The following is a 25,905-nucleotide window of genomic DNA, read 5'->3' on the forward strand; positions in this document are numbered from 1 at the left end:
CGTTAACAAACAACCAGCATATCGACAAAACACAACAAAAATGGTGCTATCCCACTAGAAACACCCTGCAGATATTAGTGCTCCAGCTACTACACCCCCGCAGTGACAAGTTGTCCACTCCTGAGCACACACAGCTAAAACATTATTTCCTCAACACAGTAGGAGAAAACAAGCTCCAGAGCGACAGCAGAACATAGCTTACCCCCTTTTATTTTTCCTGCTGGTAGTCGAAAGGTCCGCAGCCTATTGCTGCCTGGTCACAGCTTACTGAGCCCACTGGTGTTGGTTAAAAAAAATTGGTGGTTTGTGGGTTGAGTCAGGTTCAGGTGATTAATTAACACATATTTTGTATTTTAGCTGAAGTTTTTCCTGGCTGTTTTGTGACATTTCCAGTGGTTGTAATGTAGGTGCTTTTGACCAACATCTTCATCTGTGAATCCAGTTCCACACAACAGACTAAAACCTTTGACACTACAAGCAAAGCATTTTTTGTCACAACTAGGGGGACACATCTATTTGTCCTTTCTCACCATTTCTGGGTTTCAGTGACTCTAACACATTTTTGTCGCTCTCTGCCTCTCTCATGATGTACTGGATCTCCACACTAATGCAGACACAGCCGAATCATTGTCTCATAAAAATGAGATTGCATAGAGCCTGAATCAACATTGTGATCTTATTTTGATTAATCGTGCAGCCCATCATATCTTGTATGCATATTGAAGAAAATTGTCTCTTAAATACAGCACAGAGTGCAGTGTTGTTTCTCCAGATTACAGCTTTAAAAAGTATCAAGTATGGATGAATTGCTCAAAATTAGTTTTCGTTACCTGTTTAATGAAAAATATTGAGCATAAATGGACTCCACTATGTCTTATTACAGCTATGTTTATATTGGATATTTCTTGGTTGTTTATTTTTTAGTGATTTCAAATCAAATCAAAGATGAGGAGCCTTTATCTTCCTCATATATCTCTCACCATTACAATCATAGGTGGCAGTGAACATGTGATCCTGTTTCCTATACAGTGTCACTTCAGATTGGCCAATCAAAAGCAGTCTTGTCTATGAGGAGTGGAGAAAAGTAAATGATCTTTTTATTTCACACGGCAAGTTGAACACAATGACATGTGTCTGACATGATATGTCTGTTCTTGGGGAAAATGGGTGAGTTGCGTGTTTGTGATTCCAACTTTTATCTGTTAGTGGTTGGTTTTCAAATATTAACTGATTACGTTGAATTCTATCACATTCAATTAACTATACATTTACTTTGTCTCTTATTTCACTTCAGCTCAGATGACTGATCTGAAATTCTCCTCATCTGTTCGTCAAGACAGTGGTTTTATATCAGCTAATGTTGGTGATGAGACGACTTTGCAATGTTTCTATGGAGGTGAAGTTGCAAGGCTTTACTGGTATAAACAAACTCTGGGACAGAAAATTAAGCTAATCTCAACCTTCTATAAATATGAGGTAATCAGCACGTTTCATGATGAATTCAAGAACAATCCTCGCTTCACACTGGATACTGAAAACAATAAAAATCACTTGAAGATCACAGATTTGCACATTTCAGACTCAGCTACTTACTACTGCGTTAGTAGCTATTTTAACACGTTAGAATTTTTGGAGGGCACTACTCTCAATGTAAAGGGTTCAGGTTTGAACATCCAAGCTTCGGTCCATCAGTCGGCATCTGAGAGCATCCAGCCAGGAGGCTCTGTGACTCTGAACTGTATAGTACACACTGGGACCTGTGATGATGGAGAACACAGTGTTTACTGGTTCAAAAACTCTGAAGAATCTCATCCAGGAATCATTTACACACATGGAGGCAGGAATGATCAGTGTGAGAGGAACAGCAACACACAAACACACACCTGTGTCTATAACTTGCCAATGAAGAGTTTGGATCTTTCTCATACTGGGACCTACTACTGTGCTGTCGTCTCATGTGGACAGATAGTGTTTGGAGACGGGACCAAGCTGGACATTGAATGTAAGTAACTTTTTAGGAGACGTTGTCCTATTTGATACAGTCTTAGTTCCTCATCAAGCTTAGGATAAAAACATGCTCTAAGCTCTGTTTCTGGTGTCTGACTCTCTGTAGATGAGGTGGACTCTCTTGTCTTGGTGTATTTCTTGAGTGGAGCTTTGGCGTTCACCACCATCCTCAGTGTTTTATTGGCTTTCTCAGTGTACAAGATGAAGAAGAGAAACAGCTGCCAGTCAGGTACAAGCAAATGATTCTGCTTGTTAACAGCTTGTATTCACTGAATTTGGCTTTTGAATAAAAGAGCATTTTCTGTTTCACAATTAGAGCCTCAACATGGATTTGCAGCTCCGTCCACGGCAGATACAGAGGTGAATACAGTTTCAATTAACAGTTGAATTGCCATTTAACCACCTTTTATTAGCAGAACAATTAATTGTGTTGTGGACATTGTTTTAATCACAGTGTGATTTACTTTTATATATTTTGTTAGCAGGGTAACCAAGACGCAGACAACCTCCATTATGCTGCATTAAATACTAATGTGGCAAACAGATCAAGAAGAGCGAGGAACAACACCAAGAATGAATGTGTGTACTCCAGTGTAAAGATGTAGAACTTGTGAGGTTTCTTAGAATCTCCTTCATTATGTATTGTAGTCTTAGATAAAGGTCTTGAGATAAATATGTGCCTCATGATCTGCAGTCAAAAGATGAGATTCTCTGTGTTTTAGTACGGTTTAGTAATTTGCACATTCAGGACTGTACTCTCTGTGTTGCTTGTCAGTGTGCTTTAAAGGACGTCTACAGGATGTCTCTGCTTTTAATTTGTTTTCTTTAAATAAAATATATATCTTTAATTCTAAAATCATATACTTTCTGTGATTATACAAGAACATTTAGAAGACCAGATTCATTTATGCTGTATAACGTAATAAGTTACTGTTTGGATATGAGGAACATGAAGGGAAAAAATGCTATTATTTGTTTGAATGGGTTTTAACCTGATCATGTGCATTGTGCATTTCCATGAATATTTTGTGTCAGTAATGATGAAATAAATGTAATTATGGAACACTTTGACCTTGAGACAATGTTTGTGTTCACGTTCAGAGCATCTGACCACTTATGGTGGTTGTATGATAGCAGAGTTGGGTGTGTCAGGTTTTAAAAATATATGTTGATGGTCAATAGATCACAACAGCCTTTAAATCTGTGTTGAAATTAGTTATATTTTAAATGTGAACTATTGCTGATATGAAGCATCCATATTTGTTTACTTTATATTATACTGGAGGTTTCAGAGAAATCCAAGTGGATGGAATCATTTTTAAATACGAGGACACTTCACTCTGTGCAATGATCTCAAGATCTCTCTTTCATCCAGCTGCTCTGTGCTGTGTAAAGTCTAGTGCTCGACTGAAAACGGCCCTTTTAAGTCTTGAGCAAAGGTCGCCTTCTGAGTTGTGCATTAAAATAGTCCTTGATTTGAGATAATGTAGGTTAAAATGATCTGCTTTAGAAGTTATAATTATTCATTCCTGCTACATCAGCTAGTGGTGCTCATAGCTACCACTTGAACCTGTGTGTAAAATAAACAGGTGGGATTGGAATTAGATTGTGAGGCCATTTCATTCATACAAACTGTTAGTACTTTGTTGCAGCTGTTAGACTTTGAAGATTGCCTTGTGAGTATTGAGAATAGCAACCCTCAGGTTTAACATTGTTTAACCAGGTTTGATTATCCAAATCATATTGTGATGTGTTGTAAATCTATTTCATTTATATAAATTGTTTGTCCTTGTTTGACCTTGAAGGTGGCCTAGTAGCCTGCAACCTACTACTGTTTTAGGCTACATAATGCTTTTATGAATATAATTTCAAATATGAAATAGCCATTCTTCTAATAATCATTTCCTGTCCTCATCCACCCAATTATATACTGTTCTGTTCTTGATGCATTCCTGGTTTTCATAGCATCCTCCTATTCTAGACTAGTGCAGGTGGCTGTTTCTTGATTTAGATTAGGTGGTGTAGAAATGCAGGAAATTTGTTTTCAATAACATTTTTTTCTGGGGGAGGACCCCCAGACCCCCTTGCCAATAATGTATCTTTCCAAGTTTGCTCCCCTATTTTTAAACATAACCAGGCACCTATGGTCATTACTGCATATATTATTCTTCGTCATGGTGATCTCTGTTTCTCTGTTTAAAGTCTCATATTCTAATTCTCTATTTTCTCCCTTTTCATTGCTGCATTGTCACAGAGACATCAGCCCAGAACAACAGGACCTCTGGGCCAAAGTCTCTAAACTGTGAATCTCAACTTTGTTTATTATTTTTCAGCTGACAAAACCCACCATGGAGCCAGTCAGGATTCACCTTAAATTGTCCCGATTGTTTTTTCGACTAGCCATGGCATGCTAACGTTTGTCATGCCTTGGTCATGTAGACAGCAGTACATTATATTACAGTAATTTGTATGACATATCTGTCCAACTTGCCTTAGATTTTGGCACACACATACATTGGCTAGACTGGCTTCCCAAGAAAAACGATAAAATACATCATAATGTCAGTCTCTCAAAAACAACATATAGTTACGGTTGCGTGACAGATCCCATCTAGTGGCCGTAGTAATTATGACCTGGAGCAGTGGTGCAGGCCAGATGACATATTTAAAAGCTGATAGATTTCTGCATTCAGAGGAGGAGGGGTGGATGGAGGCATTAACCCAACACTGGACTTTTCCACAGGAGACCGTTGTTCATTTCCCATTTCCAACCAAGAGTCAGGACAGTTTTTTAAAAACCTTAACTACAATTATCGCCTAACCTTAACCCCATAGTTATTATTGTAGTCATGACAATGAAGGTCACCTAACATTAAGGAAGTAGTAGTAACTTTAACCGACACCACATATTTGTCTAACCTTAATAAAATGATCATTTTAACCCAAACCATGATGATTATCTAAATCTAACCAAGTGGTTTAAATACCTAAACGTAACCAGACCTTAACCACAGTGTTGTCTCATCATAAAACATTGTTATTCTTTAACAGTGATTTGTAAAGGTTTTGAAAAGCACAGACAAATGATGTTCTGCTGATTACTGCTGATTTGGGTGTGAGATTAGAAAATGCTCCTATGTGGCGTGCATGGTCAGATGAGGTATTTAGTTGTTTCATTTGAAGGACTTGTTGACATTGGCTGAAGCAACCTTGTGATTAAAGGCAAACCCGCTTTACCAAGTGAGCTACAGCCAACCCCAATAGAAAGTTTCTGTCGACTGCAACTGTAGTCGGTCATGTGATCTTTCCATTTTGGATAATAATTCTGCCAGCTGTATGCGCTTTTCATTTTTGTACCAAAGTCAAATGGAACATGAAGGTTTTCTTTTGACTATCAGCACTCTATGTGCTCTCTCTTCCATGTTTGACCTGACCAATTGAACTAAGACAGCATCAATGAAAAGCCAAGCTGTCCCTACAGTTGGCATCCTTTCAAGAAATCTGGTGCTCTACTAATTCACTGTGTTAGGTTTAGGTCAGATCTATCTGCCTTACAGTCATTACTCTGGGACCTGCTGAACTTTACTCCCATGCTTTACAACAGGCTATGTGGTTTTCAGCAAGAAGTAAAGGTGTTTGTACTCTTTGTACAATAAATGCGTCTTTATGGTGCTCAAAGCACTGAATACATTAATTTAAAAGGAAGTATTCAATTGTTTCTGTGTAAATTTGACCTTTAATGTATTGTCAAAATGAGTCTCTTTACAGCAGCCCGAATTATAGTCTTCATTCTCTGGGATACAGCTTTGAAAGAGAGTCAATTATATCGTCACCATGGATGAATTTTTATTTATATATTTTTATCACCAGTCTTTTGTGTTAGTTGTGTTTTCTTTTATCTTCTATTTGTCAATTGTTATACAACAAGGCAAATTCATTGTATGTGCAAACCTACTTGAAAAAAAACCTGTTTCTGATTCTGAATCACACCTAGTCATAAAAATAGGTTGCATTTTTCTTGTTAAATGATAAAGTTGATCATCTGGCAAATGATCTTTTCCATGTTATATATCTGTATTTGACAGATACTGTAGTTAGCAAAGTATCATGCCTGCCTGTTAATCTGCTCAACATGAGCACGTTCATTTTGAGCAGAAATGGGCTACATTATATCTTTATATACTATTATGTTACTAGTGTGCATACTGTATAGAGACATCATTGATTTTTTGTCATTCAAAATCTAACGCCAACATTAGGAACCATTATGTTTTTGATACACCTCTCACCACGTGATTCTATTTAAAGAACAAAATAACAGTGTAGGTGTCAGTGAACATGTGATCGTGTTTCCTAAAAAGGACATTCAATGTGACTTGTTTGGCCAATCAAATGCAGCCTTGTCTCTAAAGAGAGGAGAAGTATCAAGATTCTTTTCATTCAACACCGCAATTTGAACACGATGACATCTCTAAACTATATTTTGTATCTGGCATGTCTTATCTTGGGAAAAATGGGTGAGTAGTGTTTTGTGAAACAAACTTGTCCAAATGTTTCAAATATTTCTTTATGTACTGATTATGCTGAATTGTATCATTTGAAATTAATTCTTCATTTGCTTTGTCTTTTATTTCACATCAGCTCAAGCAACTGATCAGAAATCTTCCTCATCTCATCAAGAAAGTAGTTTTGTATCAGCAAATGTTGGTGAAAGTTTGACTTTACAATGTTTCTATGATCCTGATGCTACAACAAGACTTTACTGGTACAAGCAAACTCTCGGACAGAAACCAAGGCTCATGTCTACCTTATTTGCGTTTAATAAAAATGGAACATTTCTTCATGAATTCAAGGACAATCCACGTTTCACACTGGATACTGAAAACAATAAAAATCACTTGATGATCTCAGATCTACGCATTTCAGACTCAGCTACTTACTACTGCGCAAGAAGGTCTTCATTAATGATTGAATTTGAGGAGGGTACTGTTGTCAGTGTAAAGGGTTCAGGTTTGAACATCCAAGCTTTGGTCCATCAGTCGGCATCTGAGAGCATCCAGCCAGGAGGCTCTGTGACTCTGAACTGTACAGTACACACTGGGACCTGTGATGACGGAGAACACAGTGTTTACTGGCTCAAAAACTCTCAAGAATCTCATCCAGGAATCATTTACACACGTGGAGGCAGGAATGATCAGTGTGAGAGGAACAACAACACACAAACACACACCTGTGTCTACAACTTGCCAATGAAGAGTCTGAATCCTTCTTATGCTGGGACCGAATGTGCTGTCGCCTCATGTGGATGGATACTGTTTGGAAACGGGACCAAGCTGGATGTTGACAGTAAGTAACTTTTTCTCACAAAGGTTGTCCTTTTTTTTTATAAGTGCATAACTCCGTATTTAAACTCAGAATAACACAGCTAAAAGCTTTCTACTGTCTCCTGGTGTCTGGCTCTCCACAGATGAGGTAGATTCTCTTGTCTTGGTGTATTTCTTGAGTGGAGCTTTGACATTCACCACCATCCTGGTTATTTTACTGGCTTTCTCAGTGTACAAGATGAAGAAGAGAAACGGCTGCCAGTGTAAAGGTATGATAACTGCTATTCTTTGTAGTTGACAGTGTGTAACTGAACATGGCATTATAGTAAGCTCACTGTTTGATCTTTCTCAGAGTCTCAGGCGAGATTTTCAGCTCCCTCCACATCAGATGCAGAGGTATGTTCTTTTTGTCTTTTAGATAAACCATTATATTACCATTCAAACATTTTTAAGCACAACTCTATTTGCATTTATTTTTATTCTTATCAAATATTGTGATTTACTGTTTTATATTTTATGATCAGGGTCACCAAAATGAAGAAAACATCCATTACGCAGCATTAAGGAAGCACAAGGTCAACAGATCTCGAAGACAGAGGAACAACACCGAGACTGAATGCGTGTACTCAAGAGTAAAGCAGTAGAACTGTACATGTTTTATATTTGTTGCAGTGTAATAAGATATGCCTTTATTAGTGTTTCCAACAAACTCATAAGAGATTGAGATCATGTTATCAGTATATTTTTCTTGTGACCATAGAATGGAGCAGCCATAATTCCCAGAGATGAGTTGATTCAACCAGTTATTTGAGAATGTATGTTGGTGTTGGATTGAAGTAATAATATATTTATGTCAAATTAAAAAGTTTTTAATGTTCTATCCACAACTCAAGTCAAATTTTAGCAAATCAGCATTTTCACAAGATGGGCTTCAGAACAAGTGTATGTGAGACAGAACTGCATGAATGTACACTGGCTGACCTCAAGCAAAATTATGTGACAGGCTGGATTTACTGTTGTTAATGTTAAATTATGCTATTTATAACTTTTTTCACTGGGGCAGAAAAAGGTTGAAGTTGAAACAAATCAACACAGAATGGAAAAGACAGTAAAAGTTTTGCTTATTTCACTTGAGAGATATCTGTCTGAGCTGTTTTGTCTTCGCTCCTCTCAGTAGTTTACTGTGGGCGGGGCTTGGTGGAAATAAGGTGATGTCACGTATTTCTGTCCCAATCGGACTTTTGCTAAATTTGAATCAGAATCTGACGTCAGTTGTTGGGTTGTTGGGTTATTTTGCCAAGCCACTGTCAATCACATCTGTGCAAACCACACCCACACAGTCCCGATGAAGCAGATTAGCTGAGTTTTGAGTGTTAAACTCTTAATAAAGAAAAAGTAAGAATGTTATCTTTTTAACTTTAACTTGAATGTTAATTTTTTTTGAAAGAAGTGTAATAACTTGCATGAATTCTGTGAAGTAGTAATAAATGTGGATGATATATAAGCAAAACATTCTGCCTTTGAGCCATATATCATACTCACTATGTTTAATAGAGATATTCCTCTGGTGTTTCTTGAGGTGGTGTCATGAGCTGAGAAGAGACGAGGCTCACCCTCCCATATACAGTACCAGTCAAAAATTTGGACACACCTTCCCATTCCCTTGAATGAGATAATGTGTCCAAACATTTCACTGGTACTGTATGCTTTGGTAATTTTAAAGCTAATGCCATTGCTGACAAAGTTGAAGAGTCATTAAGTTGCTCATATACTCCTGACCTTGTAAATCCTCTCTGAATACCATAAGTAGCTCTGAACATGTGATCATGTTTCCAAAGTAAGACATTAGGTGTCACTTCTGATTGGCCAATCAAACACAGTACTGTCTGTGAAGAAGAAAAAATTCAGTGATGCTATATGACAAGTTTCTGTGACACTTTGAACATCAGCATGTGCACGTACACGTACATGTGTGTAAACCCACAAACCACAAATGTTATCTGCCAATGTGATGAGAAAATGTAAAGTGACAAGGATGGGTCATTCTTGTATGTTATGATAAAAAAAAAAAAAAAACATAAACCAATGATGTAGGCTTAGTTTCAAACAATGGGGCTCATTCATAAACAGTGCATATGCACAAATCTGTGCTTGAACTGTGCGTACAAACGTTTTAAACACAAATTTGGGATTCATAAATATGTTCTTACCTGAAGTTATTCTTGCTCTGCAAACAAATTTAGAACTGCCTTAGACCATGCATACACACAAATCATAAATGTCCCACAGTTTTAATAACGATCAAGTCTATATGTATTCAATGTAAACAATATATTAGAACCACAATTATTTAAAAAATGTTTGGACCTAAATATACAACATTTAAAAGTGTGAAATTACCAATAATACACAACTTATTTACTAATTATAAAAGTAATAGCTAAGACATTGTAATCTATAAATCATCATCACAAATGTTATGAAATTATTAATAGATTAAAACTGTCCTGATCCCACTTTGGGATGACTTCGCTTTAGCTGATATATCAGAATTTCCATATTGAATGTGACAGTGATTAATTTCCTCCATCAGATTTGGCCGTGATATATGCAGCTTGTTAACCAGCAGCCTGTTCAGTGTCCTCACAGCCTGACAGTTCAGTAGTGGCACAGGGAGGGATGCTCTGCATCGTCACTGCATCACGGCCTATTGCGGTGAGAGACGAAATGCAATGCACACCTGGTGCAGCAGTAGAGATTTATTTAGATTAATTCCACAGATCTACACAGTTACCAACTTTTTATTTTGTTAAACGTACTGAGTGGTAGTGGTGCAACAGGTATGCAGGCTGTATACAGGATTCACAATCAGGCTCCAAACGACTTATTACACAGCTACTTAATAAGGAAATCAATAATCTGATACAAAATATTGATTTAAAAATTATTTTAGTGCTTCTGCTAAAAAAATTGTCCATTATATTCTACGGTTGGAATTGCGTGCATAGTAACATTAATATCTATGAAAGCTCTGTAGCCTTCTGAAGATCATGACGTTTCTGTCATTCATCTCTACATTTCCTTCTTTCCGGGGTTTTGCAGTTTACACACCTGGAAACACAACTGTTACTAATGTTACAACTGGTAACAATATTACTCTTATCACTTCTGCTTATCATTTAAGTTAGTGTGTAGTGATGCACAACTAAGAGAGGCACTCACCAGATCTGCTGCCATTGCCTGGACTGGACGACAGGATCTTGCTAAACTTTTACCTTTCTGTAATGGTTGGAGCCCCGTAGGTCTTCAGGCTGTCGTCACATCTGTGCCCAGTCACAGACATTATCGCTAACGTTTTTTTGCCACAAGGTGTCGCGAATGAGCTGTAGTTGGTAAATTTTACCAGACTTCTTTCTGCAGATTGATATGATTGGACATTGTCCTCCAGAGTCTATGAACAGAACTGCGTCCTTAGCAACAGTCTGTATTTCATAGCAGCGGTTTGCTATTCAGAAATGACAGACCGTAAAATGCCATAATTGACCAATCAGAATAAGGGGTATTTAACAAAGCTGTGTAATAATTACCGATAGTGGGCACATGCCTGTCAATTTAGAATGATTCTGATTCACTAACATGCACACGCTGGTAAGAACAAAATTGGCCAGCGCACACGTGTCATGAACCCAGACGGTAATTTTGTGTGCAAACTTGTTTTGTGCACAAAGTAAGAATATTTCCACGCACATATTAGTGAATGAGGCCCAATGTGTTGTATGAAAGCAGTAAAATTACAACAAGAGTTTTACGTTGATCTGTGGTTTCCAAGTAAGGGAGCCTCAGATCATTTTCAGGTCTAGCAGGACGACTTGACATTTGCTCCAGATAAGAGAAAACAAAGGTGCTAGGAAAGACATTGCAGAGGCCAGGAGGTCTGCTACAACATATTTGCCTTGAGATTGATACATTTTTTAAGTGAGTCAGGTGTTGATTACTCAGAACTTTAAAGTTATAATCCTTAAGATTTTAATTCTGGTTGATTTAGGAAAACCCATGCTTACTGGTAGAAAGAGCAAGTTCAGTTTAATACTGCAGGATTGTGGGCCAGCAAATGCTCCTTCAGCTGCTACGTGGTCAGAAGTACAAAATAGGAGCAACTGGTGCATCTGTTAACAGAGCAGCCAAACAAACCATCGTTTTAATAAAGCAAGTGAAAAATTTGAATTTTCCATCAAACCATGAGCAGCCGTGATGTGATTTCATACTGTACACAGCGCAAGTACTTTTCTACATGACAGCAGGGCACAGTGAGAAGAAAGTTACTTTGCTAAGGAGGTGTGCCGCCTGTCACCTGCAACTCTTCATCTAACTCACTGTGGTTGCTCCTTCTTGTTCCACCACAACCTACAATATTGCTACCAAAAAAGTCTTGTGTTTTAGATGCATTTTTGATGAACAAACGATGTCAGGTTAACCTCAGAATAGGAAATAGAATAGAGAAACAAAATAATAAAAAAATAAATAAAAAATAAAATGCCATTATGGGTGAGTACACTTAATGCCACGTTAATGAGCCATTATGTTCTTCATATACCTCTCACCAAGTGACTCTGCTCAAGAATGAAATTTGACAGTACAGATGACAGTGAACATGTGATCATGTTTCCTTTACAGTGTCACTTCAGGTTGGCCAATCAAATGCAGTCTTGTCTATGAGGAGTGGAGAAAAGTAAATGATCTTTTCATTTCACACGGCAAGTTGAACACGATGACATCTCCAGTGTTTGCTTTCTATCTCACATGTCTGTTCTTGGTGGAAATGGGTGAGTTGCGTGTTTGTGATTCCAACTTTTATCTGTTAGTGGTTGGTTTTCAAATATTTACTGATTATGTTGAACTCTATCACATTTAATTAACTATACTTTATCTGTTTTTTCACTTCAGCTCAGATGACTGATCTGAAATTCTCCTCATCTGTTCGTCAAGACAGTGGTTTTATATCAGCTAATGGTGGTGATGAGGTGACTTTGCAATGTTCCTATGAAGGTGTTGTTTCAAGGCTTTACTGGTATAAGCAAATTCTGGGGCAGAAACCAAGGCTCATCTCCACCTTCTACATCTACGAAAGTAATGGCACTTTTCATAATGAATTGAAGAACAATCCACGTTTCACACTGGATAATGAAAACAAGAAAAATAACTTGAAGATCACAGATTTGCACATCTCAGACTCAGCTACTTACTACTGCATAAGTAGCTATTCATACTCGTATGAATTTTTAGAGAGCATTATTGTCAATGTAAAGGGTTCAGGTTTGAACATTGAAGCTTCGGTCCATCAGTCGGCATCTGAGAACATCCAGCCAGGAGGCTCTGTGACTCTGAACTGTATAGTACACACTGGGACCTGTGATGATGGAAAACACAGTGTTTACTGGTTCAAAAACTCTCAAGAATCTCATCCAGGAATCATTTACACACATGGAGGCAGGAATGATCAGTGTGAGAGGAACAACAACACACAAACACACACCTGTGTCTACAACTTGCCAATGAAGAGTCTGGATCTTTCACATAATGGGACGTACTACTGTGCTGTTGCCTCATGTGGACAGATATTATTTGGAAACGGGACAACGTTGGACATTGAGAGTAAGTAACTTTTTAGGAGGCATTGTCCCATTTGATACAGTCTTACTTCCTCATTAAGCTTAGGATAAAAACTGAAAACATGCTGAAAGCTCTGTTTCTGGTGTCTGACTTTCTGTAGATGAGGTGAACTCTCTTGTCTTGGTGTATTTCTTGAGTGGAGCTTTGGTGTTCACCACCATCCTCAGTGTTTTATCGGCTTTCTCAGTGTGCATGATGAACATGATCAACAGCTTCAAATCTGCAGGTAACTGTTTATATCTGACAGCTTGTATTCACTGAACATGACTTTTGAATAAAAAACTTTTTCTGTGTTTCACAACCAGAGTCTCAGGCAAGAATTTCATCTCCCTCTACAGTCAATGCGAAGGTGAATAATAACTGTATTCATTAATTCTTGAATTACAGCTAATATCCTTTTTTAACATTCAGTACAACAATACATTTCTTTTTAGGACATTGTTTAGAATAATATCATAATAATTAATACTTTGTTACCAGGGTTACAAAGCTGCAGAAAACCTGTATTACGCTGCTTTAAGTGTGAACCTGACCAACAGACGAAGAAGACAGAACCAAACCTGGAGTGAATGTGTGTACTACAGCGTAAAGTAGTAGAACTGGACATGTTTCATTTGTACTTTGTGCATAAGACATAATATTGTAGAATCTCTTTGAAGGTGTAACATGGATTTAGTTGTAAGTTTAAAAGAAATATGTTTTTTATAGCTTCTTAAATCTCTTGCTCTGCTTTGGTATTTTTAGGAAACTCTACTTTTTGCAGTGTGGTCTGAAGCAGAGTATCTGCAAATTGCTACTTTGTTTTTTTGCAAGTAAACCGTGTATCTAAGGTTATATTTAGTACATACTGTATGAATATAAGGATTTTTGTGTCTTAACCAGTAAATGTTCAAGGTTGGTTTGGTCAATGCTGTAGAAGGTACTCGTGGGCTTTTAGGATCAAGATTGTGTTGAACTTTTGTGTTTTAATCTTGTTGTTTTTTTTATAACCAACTCATGTGTGTGTTTTTGAACTGTGTGTACATTGTATATTAATAATCAAATAAACATCATCTGAATTTTGAACACATGAGACAATGTGTGTGTGTGTGTGTGTGTGTGTGTGTGTGTGTGTGTGTGTGTGTGTGTGCAATTCTTGATAACGGTAACTTGTGCTTCTTCATGCAAGAGTGAAGGTGTTGTTGCAGCACTGGCACCATGTTTATCATAAAAAGCATGTGTTTGACCTCAACCACCCTATTGAGTGGGTGAGTGATGAAACTTAATTGTTCTGGTACTAATAAATAAAATGACACAGGAAGACTATTAGGTTACGATATTACTGTTTATGTGAAAATGAGAGTTGCAGTTGTGCCTTTATTAAAGACTTTCTAATTCATAGTAACAAATAGACATGATACCTTCGATATTTTACATCTATCTGAAGTATTTGATTAATGATATTATCACAGAGGGAAATTAGTTGGCAGTGTGGGCACAAAATTGAATATACATGATAACGACATACACATGACAGACAGCTGACACCAGTAACAACAGCTCCGTCCACAGCAGATGCAGAGGTGAATGCAGTTTCAATTAACTGTTGAACTGCCATTTAATCACCTTTTTATATACTGCTGTGAGCAGGCCACACAAGAGAGCTCCCACAGCAGCCATGAGGGGAAAGACGGCAGAAAAGGGGAATTTCTAGTTTTGTTAACCTGGGTCCATGGGTGGAGTTCACACTTGGGTGTAAACAACCACAGACTCTGGGGAAATTGACTTTCTTGAGGACTCCCTTTGTTTCTTAGAGTCTTGAAACGTGTCGTTGGCTGGTGAGACCCAACAAATATGTCGTAATGTCAGTCACTCAAAAACAACATATAGTTATGTTTGAGTGACATATGCCATCTAGTGGCCGTAGTAATTACAATCCGGAGTAGTGGCACAGGTCAGATGATGTATTTAAAAACTGACAGATTTCCACATTCAGAGGAGGAGGGGTCGATGAGGGCATTAACCCAACATTGGACTTTGCCACAGGAGACCATTGTTCATTTCCCGTTTCCAACCGTGAGTCAGGACAGTTTTTTAAAAACCTTAACTATGATTATCCCCTAACCTTAAGGGGATGATGAAGGTCGCCTAACATTAAGGAAGTAGTAGTAACTTGAATCCACACCACATATTTGTCTAACCTTAACAAAATGAATACTTTAACCCAAACCATAATGTTTCCCTAAACCTAACCAAGTGGTTTTAGTACCTAAATGTAACCAGACCTTAACCACAGTGTAACCTCATCATAAAACATCACAATTTTTTAACAGTCATTTGTAATGGTTTTAAAAAGCACAGACTAATGATGATGTCCTGCCGATTACTGCTGATAGGGGTGTGAGATTAGAAAATGCTCCTATGTGGCGTGCATGGTCAAACAACGTATTTAGTTGTTTCATTTGGAGGACTTGTTGACATTGGCTGAAGCAACATTGTGATTAAACCCGCTTTACCAAGTGAGCTACAGCCACCACAAATAGAAAGTTTCTGTCGACTGCAACTGTAGTTGGTCATGTGTTTTTTCCACTTTGGATAATATTTCTGCCAGCTGTATGTGCTTTTCATTTTTGTACCAAAGTCAAATGGAACACGAAGGTTTTCTTTTGACTATCAGCACTCTATGTGCTCTCTCTTCCATGTTTGATCTGACTGATTGAGCTAAGACAGCATCAATGAAAAGCCAAGCTGTCCCAACAGTTGGCATCCTTTCAAGAATCCTGGTGCTCTACTAGTTCACTATTACTGTTCAGGTTTAGAGTCAGCTCTATCGGCCTTACAGTCATTACAACGAGACCTGCAGAACTTTACCCCCATGCTTTACAGCAGGCTATGTGATTTTCAGGAAGATGTAAAGGTATTTACACTCTTACATACAATAGATGCTTTTTTATGGTGCTAAAAGCACTGAATAGATTAATTTAAAAGGAAGTATTCAATTGTTTCTGTGTAAGTTTGACCTTTAATTTATTGTCAAAATGCGTCTCTTTACAGCAGCCTCATTTACAGTCTCTCTTCAATTTATATATTTATATCACCTGTCTTTTGTGGTGGTTGTGTTCTGTCTAACACAGGCTCCGCCCTCTACTGGACTCTATGGGTAATACTCCTCTCCAATCACACGCATGCAACCGCTCACTGAAATTTGCATGTACAGAGGCGGCCAATCAGGATGCACCTACTGATTACATGCATCCTGCGCCCTATATAAGCAGCGTCTCGCTACTGTTCACCACCCTCTTCAGTGACAGGGAATCAGCTCACTGATCTCTCTTCTCCAGGGAGAGGGAGACATCTGGCAGTGCGGTGAAACATCCGGAAGGAGCCACTCCGCTGGCTGGGCAGTGAGCAGAAAGCTGCAGCCTCTGCAGGACAGGACAGAGACACGCTTGATTATTTTGAGAAAATAGTCCGGCTGGGCACACAGCTGGCCACAATATCACAGTGAAAAGGAGGGAATGCAGGCAGGGCAGAGCACCGTCAGCCCCCCCTGCTTCAACCACCTTGATGGAGACTACGCAGCAATGGCCCTCCTGCGACCGCGGAGTGGGCCATGGGATATTGCGGCAGAGTTCACGGCCCCCTCCTACCTCTGTTCAAGCTCATGTCCAGCGTGTGTCTGTGCGCATAATGCTAAAAACAGTGATCGTTCCAAAATTGTTGAAAATGTTCTGATAAAAACAAATTACATTTTCCAAAGAGCACTATCCTCCACCCTGCCCTCTCCATCCTCTCCAGCCTTCTGTGATGCTGGGATGATAACAGCTCAGCCTGCTTCATCCAACCGATCACAGAGTCTATGTAATACAGAAAGCACTTGCTCTGCCCATGCCCCTGCTTCTCTTCTCTGTATCAAAGACGCAGACGTTGGAGGCTTTGTTCAGCTGCATATGGTGTGAGCCAAAAAAAAAAAAAAGCCCAGTGCTGAGCGCATTCAAGTGCTATATTTGGCGCGATGTGATGCGCAAAACACACATCCTGCCTCCCGTTTGTGTCTGTTGTACTGGCCGGTCCAAAAAAAACAGCACCGCCTCCCTGGGAAACGGTGATGCGGTGAGTGGAGTCATATCCACAAACACAGGAATAATGCCCCACACACTGACCATGAGTTCACGCCATCCTGCTCAGGAACGGCGTACACAGCGCTCCACTCAGGGTTACATTAGTGTGGCCGATGGCATTACTTCCTCATTAGACAGTAACGCCACGGGCCCACTCATGCACAGTGGAGAGGAGACTCCTCTCTTGTTTCTTCTGTGAGAAATGCAGAGAGTGATGGATGCACAGGAAGTTCCTCTGTTTCGCCTTCCAGGGGATAACCTACGAGTACAACAAGCTACAGTTTGGCTACTCGCTGGCTCCCTGCACGTTCATGTGTGGATGTGGCCAGTAGGAGGACCTGCACTACTGAGGGGCTCCACAGCATTTGTTGGCAGGGACACCCCTAGGCCGAGTGACCTCCTACATCGTGGTGTTCACAGTTGCGTCCCTGATGGGCACCTGTCTGGGGAGAGCCATGTGTGGCCTCCAGGGGAAAACAGACACATCGACCTCCTTGAACTTCAGGTGGTGCTCCTGGTTCGCCAACACTTCCTGACTCTGGTTCAGGGGAGACATGCGTTGATGAGAACAGACAACCACACCACAGCTGCCTACATCAACAGGCAGGGCAGAGGCCGGTCTGCAACCCTGTTGAAGATAGCAGAGTACCTATTGGGGTGGGCCTCAGAACACCTTCTGTCTCTGAGAGCCTACCACATTCCAGGGCAGGTGACCTCATGTTGAGGGGCAGCCCTCTGCCAGATGAGTGGGTGCTGCACCCCGAGGTGGTGCAGCAGATTTGGGACCGGTTTGGGAAAGCGGAAGTGGACCTGTTCACCAGTTGAAACAACACCCACTGCCCATTGTGGTTCTTTCTGACATTGCACGATGATCCACCCTTGGGGGTGAATGCGTTTGCACACGTGCCATGGCCAAGAAGGCTGCTTTACACCCTTCCCCCTCTCTGTCTCATTCCCCCCTTGCTGGAGAGAGTGAGACAAGAGCAGTTATCGGTCAACCTGATAGCCCCAGACTGCCATTCGGTGCTGTGGTATGCAGAGATGACTCAGATGTTGGCGGCCCAGCCCTTGTCCATTTCCCACGTGTGGGGGGCTTTGTCCCAGGAGGTGGGCTCGATTGGCGCGCTGCCCACATAAGGCCAACCTCTCTGGGCTTGGCTTCTGAGAGGGATAGGTTGATGAAGGCTGGACTGTCTGCACAGGTCATGCAGACTATCCAAGTGGCAAGAGCAGGACCCTCCATTTATGCCACAAGGCAAAATCGTTGGGATTCCAATGCTGGTGCGAGGAGAGGAGGTTGGACCCCCTGACATGTGCAGTGGGAGAGGTCCTCTCCTTTCTACAATATCTGGTGGATAAGCGGCTGTCTCATGCCACTGTTAAAGTGTATGCAGCAGCCATTTCCTCCTGTTCTGGAGGGATTGGCGACAGACCTGTCTTCACCCACCCCCTCGTGAAGCGTTTCCTGCAAGGGGTCAGGATACAACGGCAGGTGGGAACTGCTGGTGGTGCTTGAGGCTCTAGTGAGTCCTCTTTAAAAGGTGTTGTCATTCAAGACAGCTTTGCGCTGACTTCAGCTATGAGAGTGAGAGAGTTGGTCACCCTGTGGGTTCACCCCAGCTGTTTGCTGCTTCGTGGTGACCACAGTGGTGTTACTCTCAGACTGAACCCCACTTTGTTCCTCCCCCTTTGTTTCTAAGAACATAGGAACTATTCATATAGAGGCGTTTTGTCCTCTGCCCATGGGGATGCTAGGGAGGCATAACTGCACCTCTTGTGCCTAGTACGTGCATTGGCATGTTATGTTGAAAGCACGGCCCCCTTTCTGTGCACTGACCAGCGGTTTGTGTACTATAGAGAGGGAGTGGCTTGTAAAGCCCTATCCAAGAAGTGCCTGGCTAGTTGGCTAGTTGCCTCCCATGGGAAATTATACACCAGCATTCTCCCGTGATCCAAGATGACTGGTGAAATAGGGTATGCAGGGTGTTTGGTATATGACCTATGACCCCTGCAAGGTTAGGCCATTTTTTTCACCCAGCTCTGGTCCATGTTAACTGGACTGGGTTGGACCCCCTATTGCTCCACTAAGTGGCTGGGATTATAAAGTAGTAGGTTGGCCACGGCAACTAGCCTGTGGCTGGCCAGACTCAGTGAGGCAGTCTGAGGATATGACATAGCAGGGTGTACATTCATCAAGCGCCTACTGTACCCATAGAGTCCAGTGGAGGGCGGAGCCTGTGTGAGATAGAACATAGGTTACAATATTGTTCTATAAGCACAGGTGGAGCCCTCCACCGATGGATCCTGCTGATCGGATGGTGAGTGGCAGTGAGACGTATAGGGTGCGGGATGCACATAATTGGTAGGTGCATCCTGATTGGCTGGTTACGTACATGCAAATTTCAGTAAGTGATTGTGTGTGTGTGATTGGAGAGGAGTCTTACCCATACAATCCAGTAGAGGAGTAGAGGGCTCTGCCTGTGCTTACAGAACTAAGGTTACAATATCGTAACCTTTGTTTCCTTTTACTTTCTATTTTTTGATTGTTATGCATCAGAACAACAAGGCAAATTCGTTGTATGTGTAAACCTACTTGAAAATAAACGTGTTTCTGATTCTGAATCACACCAAGTCATAAAAATAGGTTGCATTTTTCTTGTTAAATGATGACTATATTTGGTAAATGATCTTTTCCATGTTATATATCTGTATTTGACTGATACTGTAGTTACCAAAGTATCATGCCTGCCTGTTAATCTGCTCAACATGATGAGTATGTTCATTTTGAGCAGAAATGGGCTACATTATATCTTTATATAATATTATGTTACTAGTGTGCATACTGTATAGAAACATCATTGATTTTTTGTAATTCAAAATCTGAAGCTAACATTAGGAACCATTATGTTCTTGATACACCTCTCACCATGTGAGTTTAAAAAAAACAAAATAACAGTGTAGGTGTCAGTGAACATGTGATCATGTTTCCTAAAAAGGACATTCAATGTGACTTGTTTGGCCAATCAAATGCAGCCTTGACTCTAAAGAGAGGAGAAGTATCAAGATTCTTTTCATTCAACACGGCAATTTGAACACGATGACATCTCTAAACTTTGTTTTGTATCTGGCATGTCTTATCTTGGGAAAAATGGGTGAGTAGTGTTTTGTGACAAGAACTTGTACAAATGTTTCAAATATTTCTTTATGTACTGATTATGCTGAATTGTATCTTTTGAAATTAATTCTTCATTTGCTTTTTCTTTTATTTCACATCAGCTCAAGCAACTGATCAGAAATCTTCCTCATCTCATCAAGAAAGTAGTTTTGTATCAGCAAATGTTGGTGAAAGTTTGAATTTACAATGTTTCTATAAACCTGATGCTACAACAAGACTTTACTGGTACAAGCAAACTCTCGGACAGAAACCAAGGCTCATGTCTACCTTATTTGTGTTTAATAGAAATAGCACTTTTCATGATGAATTCAAGAACAATCCACGCTTCACACTGGATACTAAAAGTGGTAAAAATCACTTGATGATCTCAGATTTACGCATTTCAGACTCAGCTACTTACTACTGCGCAAGAAGGTTTTCATTAATGATTGAATTTGTAGATGGTACTGTTGTCAATGTAAAGGGTTCAGGTTTGAACATCCAAGCTTTGGTCCATCAGTCGGAATCTGAAAGCATCCAGCCAGGAGGCTCTGTGACTCTGAACTGTACAGTACACACTGGGACCTGTGATGATGGAGAACACAGTGTTTACTGGTTCAAAAACTCTCAAGAACCTCATCCAGGAATCATTTACACACATGGAGGCAGGAATGATCAGTGTGAGAGGAACAACAACACACAAACACACACCTGTGTCTACAACTTGCCAATGAAGAGTCTGGATCTTTCTCATGCTGGGACCTACTACTGTGCTGTCGCCTCATGTGGACAGATACTGTTTGGAAACGGGACCAAGCTGGACATTAAGCGTAAGTAACTTTTTCTAACAAAGGTTGTCCTTTTTTTAATAAGTGCATAACTCCGTATTTAAACTAAAAATAACAGCTAAAAGCTTTCTACTGTCTCCTTTTGTCTGGCTCTTTGCAGATGAGGTGGATTCTCTTGTCTTGGTGTATTTCTTGAGTGGAGCTTTGACATTCACCACCATCCTGGTTGTTTTACTGGCTTTCTCAGTGTGTGTGATCAAGAAAAAAAACAGCTGCCAGTGTAAAGGTATGATAACTGCTATTCTTTGTAGTTGACAGTGTGTATTCACTGAACATGGCATTATAGTAAGCTCACTCTTTAATCTTTCTCAGAGTTTCGAGTGAGATTTTCAGCTCCCTCCGTGACAGATGCAGAGGTATGTTCTTTTTGTCTTTTTAGATAAACTATTGTATTATTATTAAAACATTTTTAAGCACAACCATTTGTATTTATTCTTATTTTTCTCAAATATTGTGATTTACTGATTTATATTTTATGATCAGGGTCACCATAATGAAGAAAACATCCATTATGCAGCTTTAAAGGAGCACAAGATCAACAGATCTAGAAGACAGAGGAACAACACCGAGGCTGAATGCGTGTACTCAAGAGTAAAGCAGTAGAACTGTACATGTTTTATATTTGTTGCAGTGTAATAAGATATGCCTTTATTAGTGTTTCTAACAAACTCATAAGAGATTGAGATCATGTTATCAGTATATTTTTCTTGTGACCATAGACAGGAGCAGCCATAATTCCCAGAGATGAGTTGATTCAACCAGTTATTTGAGAATGTATGTTGGTGATGGATTGAAGTAATAATATATTTATGTCAAATTAAAAAATTTTTAATGTTCTATCCACAACCCAAGTCAAATTTTAGCAAATCAGCGAGCTAATGACATTTTTACAAGATGGGCTTCAGAACAAGTGTATGTGAGACAGAACTGCATGAATGTACATTGGCTGATCTCAAGCAAAATTATGTGACAGGCTGGATTTACTGTTGTTAATGTTAAATTATGCTATTTATAACTTTTTTCACTGGGGCAGAAAAAGGTTGAAGTTGAAACAAATCAACACAGAATGGAAAAGACAGTAAAAGTTTTGCTTATTTCACTTGAGAGATATCTGTTTGAGCTGTTTTGTCTGCACTCCTCTTAGTAGTTTACTGTGGGCGGGGCTTGGTGGGAATAAGGTGATGTCACGTATTTCTGTCCCAATTAGACTTTTGCTAAATTTGAATCAGAATCTGACGTCAGTTGTTGGGTTATTTTGCCAAGCCACTGTCAATCACATCTGTGCAAACCACACCCACACAGTCCTGATGAAGCAGATTAGCTGAGTTTTGAGTGTTAAACTCTTAATAAAGAAAAAGTAAGAATGTTATCTTTTTAACTTTAACTTGAATGATTTTTGAAAGAAGTGTAATAACTTGCATGAATTCTGTGAAGTAGTAATAAATGTGGATGATATATAAGCAAAACATTCTGCCTTTGAGCCATATATCATACTCACTATGTTTAATAGAGATATTCCTCTGGTGTTTCTTGAGGTGGTGTCATGAGCTGAGAAGAGATGAGGCTCACCTCCCAGTTTGTGTACCTTATCAGAAAGTCAAAATGAACCAAAAGAATGAGATGAGAATAGTGTTACACTAATGAGGATGTTTGTGGTCATATACAGTATCAGTCAAAAATTTAGACACACCTTCCCATTCCCTTAAATGAGATAATGTGTCCAAACATTTCACTGGTACTGTATGCTTTGGTCATTTTAAAGCTAATGCCATTGCTGACAAAGTTGAAGAGCCATTAAGTTGCTCATATACTCCTGACCTTGTAAATCCTCTCTTAATACTATAACTGGCTCTGAACATGTGATCATGATTCCAAAGTAAGACATTAGGCGTCACTTCTGATTGGCCAATCAAACACGATGTTGTTTGTGAAGAGGAAGAAATTCAATGATGCTATATGACAAACTTCTTGGACACTTTGAACATCAGCATGTGCATGTACACTGAGTGGTAGTAGTGTAACAGGTGTGCAGGCTGTATACAGGATTCACAATCAGGCTCCAAACAGTTGTGCCAATGACATCTTAATCAGCCAAATCTGCCTTTTCTGGCTTCTACTTCTGAAACTATTGTTTGCATTTCACAAGCAGTAAAGTCTCTACATTTTTACTCACTGCATTGCTGCACTGCTTCAACAGAGCTTTCCAGGTAGTATGCTAAGTAAGGGATAATGTACAGCGAGCAGGTCATTATTGTGAAGTAAACCCTGACAGGGTTCGTGTCGGGGTCTTGAATCACCCTGAAGGCTTGTTACACAACTATTTACTATAGAAATCAATAATCTAACACAAAATATTGGTTTAAAATAATTATTAATTTAAAAATGATTTTATTGCTTCCACTAAAAAAATAGTCCATTATATTCTACGGTTGGAACTGCGTGCATAGTAACATTACTATCTATGAAAACTCTGTAGCCTTCTTAAGATCATGACGTTTCTGTCATTCATCTCTACATTTCCTTCTCTCCGGGGCTTTGCAGTTGACGTACCTGGAAACACACGTGTTACTAATGTTACAACTGGTAACAATATTACTCTTATCACTACTGCTTATCATTTAAGTTAGTGTGTAGTGATGCATAACTAAGAGAGGCACTCACCAGATCTGCTGCCATTGCCTGGACTGGACGATAGGATCTTGCTAAACTTTTCCCTTTCTGTAATGGTTGGAGCCCTGTAGCTCTTCAGGCTGCCGTCACATCTGTGCCCAGTCACAGACATTATTGCTAACGATTTTTTGCCACAAGGTGTCACAAATGAGCTGTAGTTGGTAAATTTTACCAGACTTCTTTCTGCGGATTGATATGATTGGATATGGTCCTCCAGAGTCTATTAACAGAACTGCATCCTTAGCAACAGTCTGTATTTCATAGCAGCGGTTTGCTATTCAGAAATAACAGACCGTAAAATGCTGTAATTGACCAATCAGAATCAGGAGTATTTATCAAAGCTGTGTAATAATTACCGATAGTGGGCACATGCCTGTCAATTCAGAATGATTCTGATTCACTAACATGCGCACAGTGGTAAGAATAAAATTGGCCAGTGCACACATGTCATGAACCCAGACGGTAATTTTGTGTGCAAACTTGTTTTGTGCACAAAGTAAGAATATTTCCACGCACATATTAGTGAATGAGGCCCAATGTGTTGTATGAAAGCAGTAAAATTACAACAAGAGTTTTACGTTGATCTGTGGTTTCCAAGTAAGGGAGCCTCAGATCGTTTTCAGAGAGGTCTAGCAGGACGACTTGACATTTGCTCCAGATAAGAGTTTTCTCAAAGGTGCTCAGAAAGACATTGCAACATCTTTGCCTTGAGATTGATTCATTTTTTAAGTAAATCGGGTGTTGATTACTCAGAACTTAAAGGTAATAATCCTTAAGATTTTAATTCTGGTTGATTTTGAAAAACCCATACTTACTGGTAGAAAGAGCAAGTTCAGTTTAATACGCAGGATTGTGGACCAGCAAACGCTCCTTCAGCTACTACGTGGTCAGAAGTACAAAATAAGAGCAACTGGTGCATCTGTTAACAGAGCAGCCAAACAAACCATCGTTTTAATAAAGCAAGTGAAAAATTTGAATTTTCCATCAAACCATGAGCAGCCGTGATGTGATTTCATGCTGTACACAGAGCAAGTACTTTTCTACATGACAGCAGGGCACAGTGAAAAGAAAGTTACCTTGCTAAGGAGGTGTGCAGCCTGTCACCTGCAACTCTTCATCTAACTCACTGTGGTTGCTCCTTCTTGTTCCACCACAACCTACAATATTTAGAACTTATCTGCTAACAAAAATACCCAAGTCTTGTATTGTAGACACATTTTTGATGAACAACTGATGTCAGGTTAAACTTGATGACAAATACATTACGTGTCCTGGGACTGCAGAATATTAAAAACCACACAGCATTTGGCCAGCTTAATACTTCTATTATGAACTAGCAGCCACAAGAGATGTCAGATTTGCATCAGTGGTAACTTCACACAGCTCAGATATAACATTAGCACGATGAACAGTAAAGAGTTAGGCTAATCTCTATGAGAATAATTACAAACAGTTACTCTGGATTACACATTGTGTAATTTTCTTTGAATCCCTCATAATATGTAGGAGGTCATCTGATAGAGATAAACTTTATTGATCTCCAGGGGGAAACTCAGATGTGCAGTGGGCACCTCAGAATAGGAAATAGAATAGAGAAACAAAATAATACACAATGAAATAAAAAAATAGAATGCCATTATGGGTAAGTAGATGAGCAGAGCAGAAAATACAACTATATGACCTGAAATTCAGTGGTATTGAACTAATAAAACAATATTGAACACAGGGAATGTCAGTAGCAATGAAACTACTATATAGTGAGGTAATTATGAAGAATGCAAATACATCACATGACTATTGCAGCAAGAATGTTGACCATAATCAAAATGGGGTTTGTTTCATGAAAACATTAAGGATTATAACTTTAAAGGATTAAAGAGGAGATTAATAAGTAGCCACTAGTAGCCCACTGCATCACTGAGCCACCTATTGGATGACGAGCATTTCCAAGCACCAAAAGCCTTTTATTCTTATCTTCATGCTTTTGTAAGCCTTTTCTGTATTTTTAAAGAAACATGAACAAAATATGTTGAGTGAATATGGTCCATTAGTGAGATCAGTATTATATGAGTGAGGATGTCTGTGGTAATTTATATTTTAGTTATTTTATACTTAATGCCACGTTAATGAGC

The 25,905-nt window shown here is 39.4% G+C and overlaps 3 protein-coding genes and 1 pseudogene across 3 annotated transcripts; all 4 read left to right on the top strand.

Moving 5' to 3' along the window:
- The first annotated feature begins 1,153 nt into the window (after window positions 1–1,153).
- LOC122973275 lies at window positions 1,154–3,078 on the top strand. The gene is made up of 4 exons (XM_044340682.1): window positions 1,154–2,002; window positions 2,114–2,236; window positions 2,324–2,367; window positions 2,493–3,078. Exons 1-4 carry the CDS (start codon window positions 1,300–1,302, stop codon window positions 2,610–2,612), a joined length of 990 nt encoding a protein of 329 aa, XP_044196617.1. The 5' UTR covers window positions 1,154–1,299; the 3' UTR covers window positions 2,613–3,078.
- Window positions 3,079–6,469: 3,391 nt separating this feature from the next.
- Window positions 6,470–8,008, top strand: LOC122974505 (annotated as a pseudogene).
- A 3,384-nt stretch (window positions 8,009–11,392) lies between these two features.
- LOC122973303 lies at window positions 11,393–14,013 on the top strand. Its single transcript, XM_044340709.1, has 5 exons — window positions 11,393–12,154; window positions 12,276–12,983; window positions 13,102–13,227; window positions 13,307–13,350; window positions 13,482–14,013. The coding sequence occupies exons 1-5, from the start codon at window positions 12,100–12,102 to the stop codon at window positions 13,593–13,595; spliced, it is 1,047 nt and encodes a 348-aa protein (XP_044196644.1). The 5' UTR covers window positions 11,393–12,099; the 3' UTR covers window positions 13,596–14,013.
- Window positions 14,014–20,175: 6,162 nt separating this feature from the next.
- Window positions 20,176–21,411, top strand: LOC122973306 (immunoglobulin kappa light chain-like). The gene is made up of 3 exons (XM_044340713.1): window positions 20,176–20,253; window positions 20,378–21,085; window positions 21,204–21,411. The coding sequence occupies exons 1-3, from the start codon at window positions 20,199–20,201 to the stop codon at window positions 21,356–21,358; spliced, it is 918 nt and encodes a 305-aa protein (XP_044196648.1). The 5' UTR covers window positions 20,176–20,198; the 3' UTR covers window positions 21,359–21,411.
- The last annotated feature ends 4,494 nt before the right edge of the window (window positions 21,412–25,905 follow it).

This window comes from Thunnus albacares, chromosome 22, assembly GCF_914725855.1.
Source record: "Thunnus albacares chromosome 22, fThuAlb1.1, whole genome shotgun sequence".
NCBI classification, from domain to species: domain Eukaryota; kingdom Metazoa; phylum Chordata; class Actinopteri; order Scombriformes; family Scombridae; genus Thunnus; species Thunnus albacares.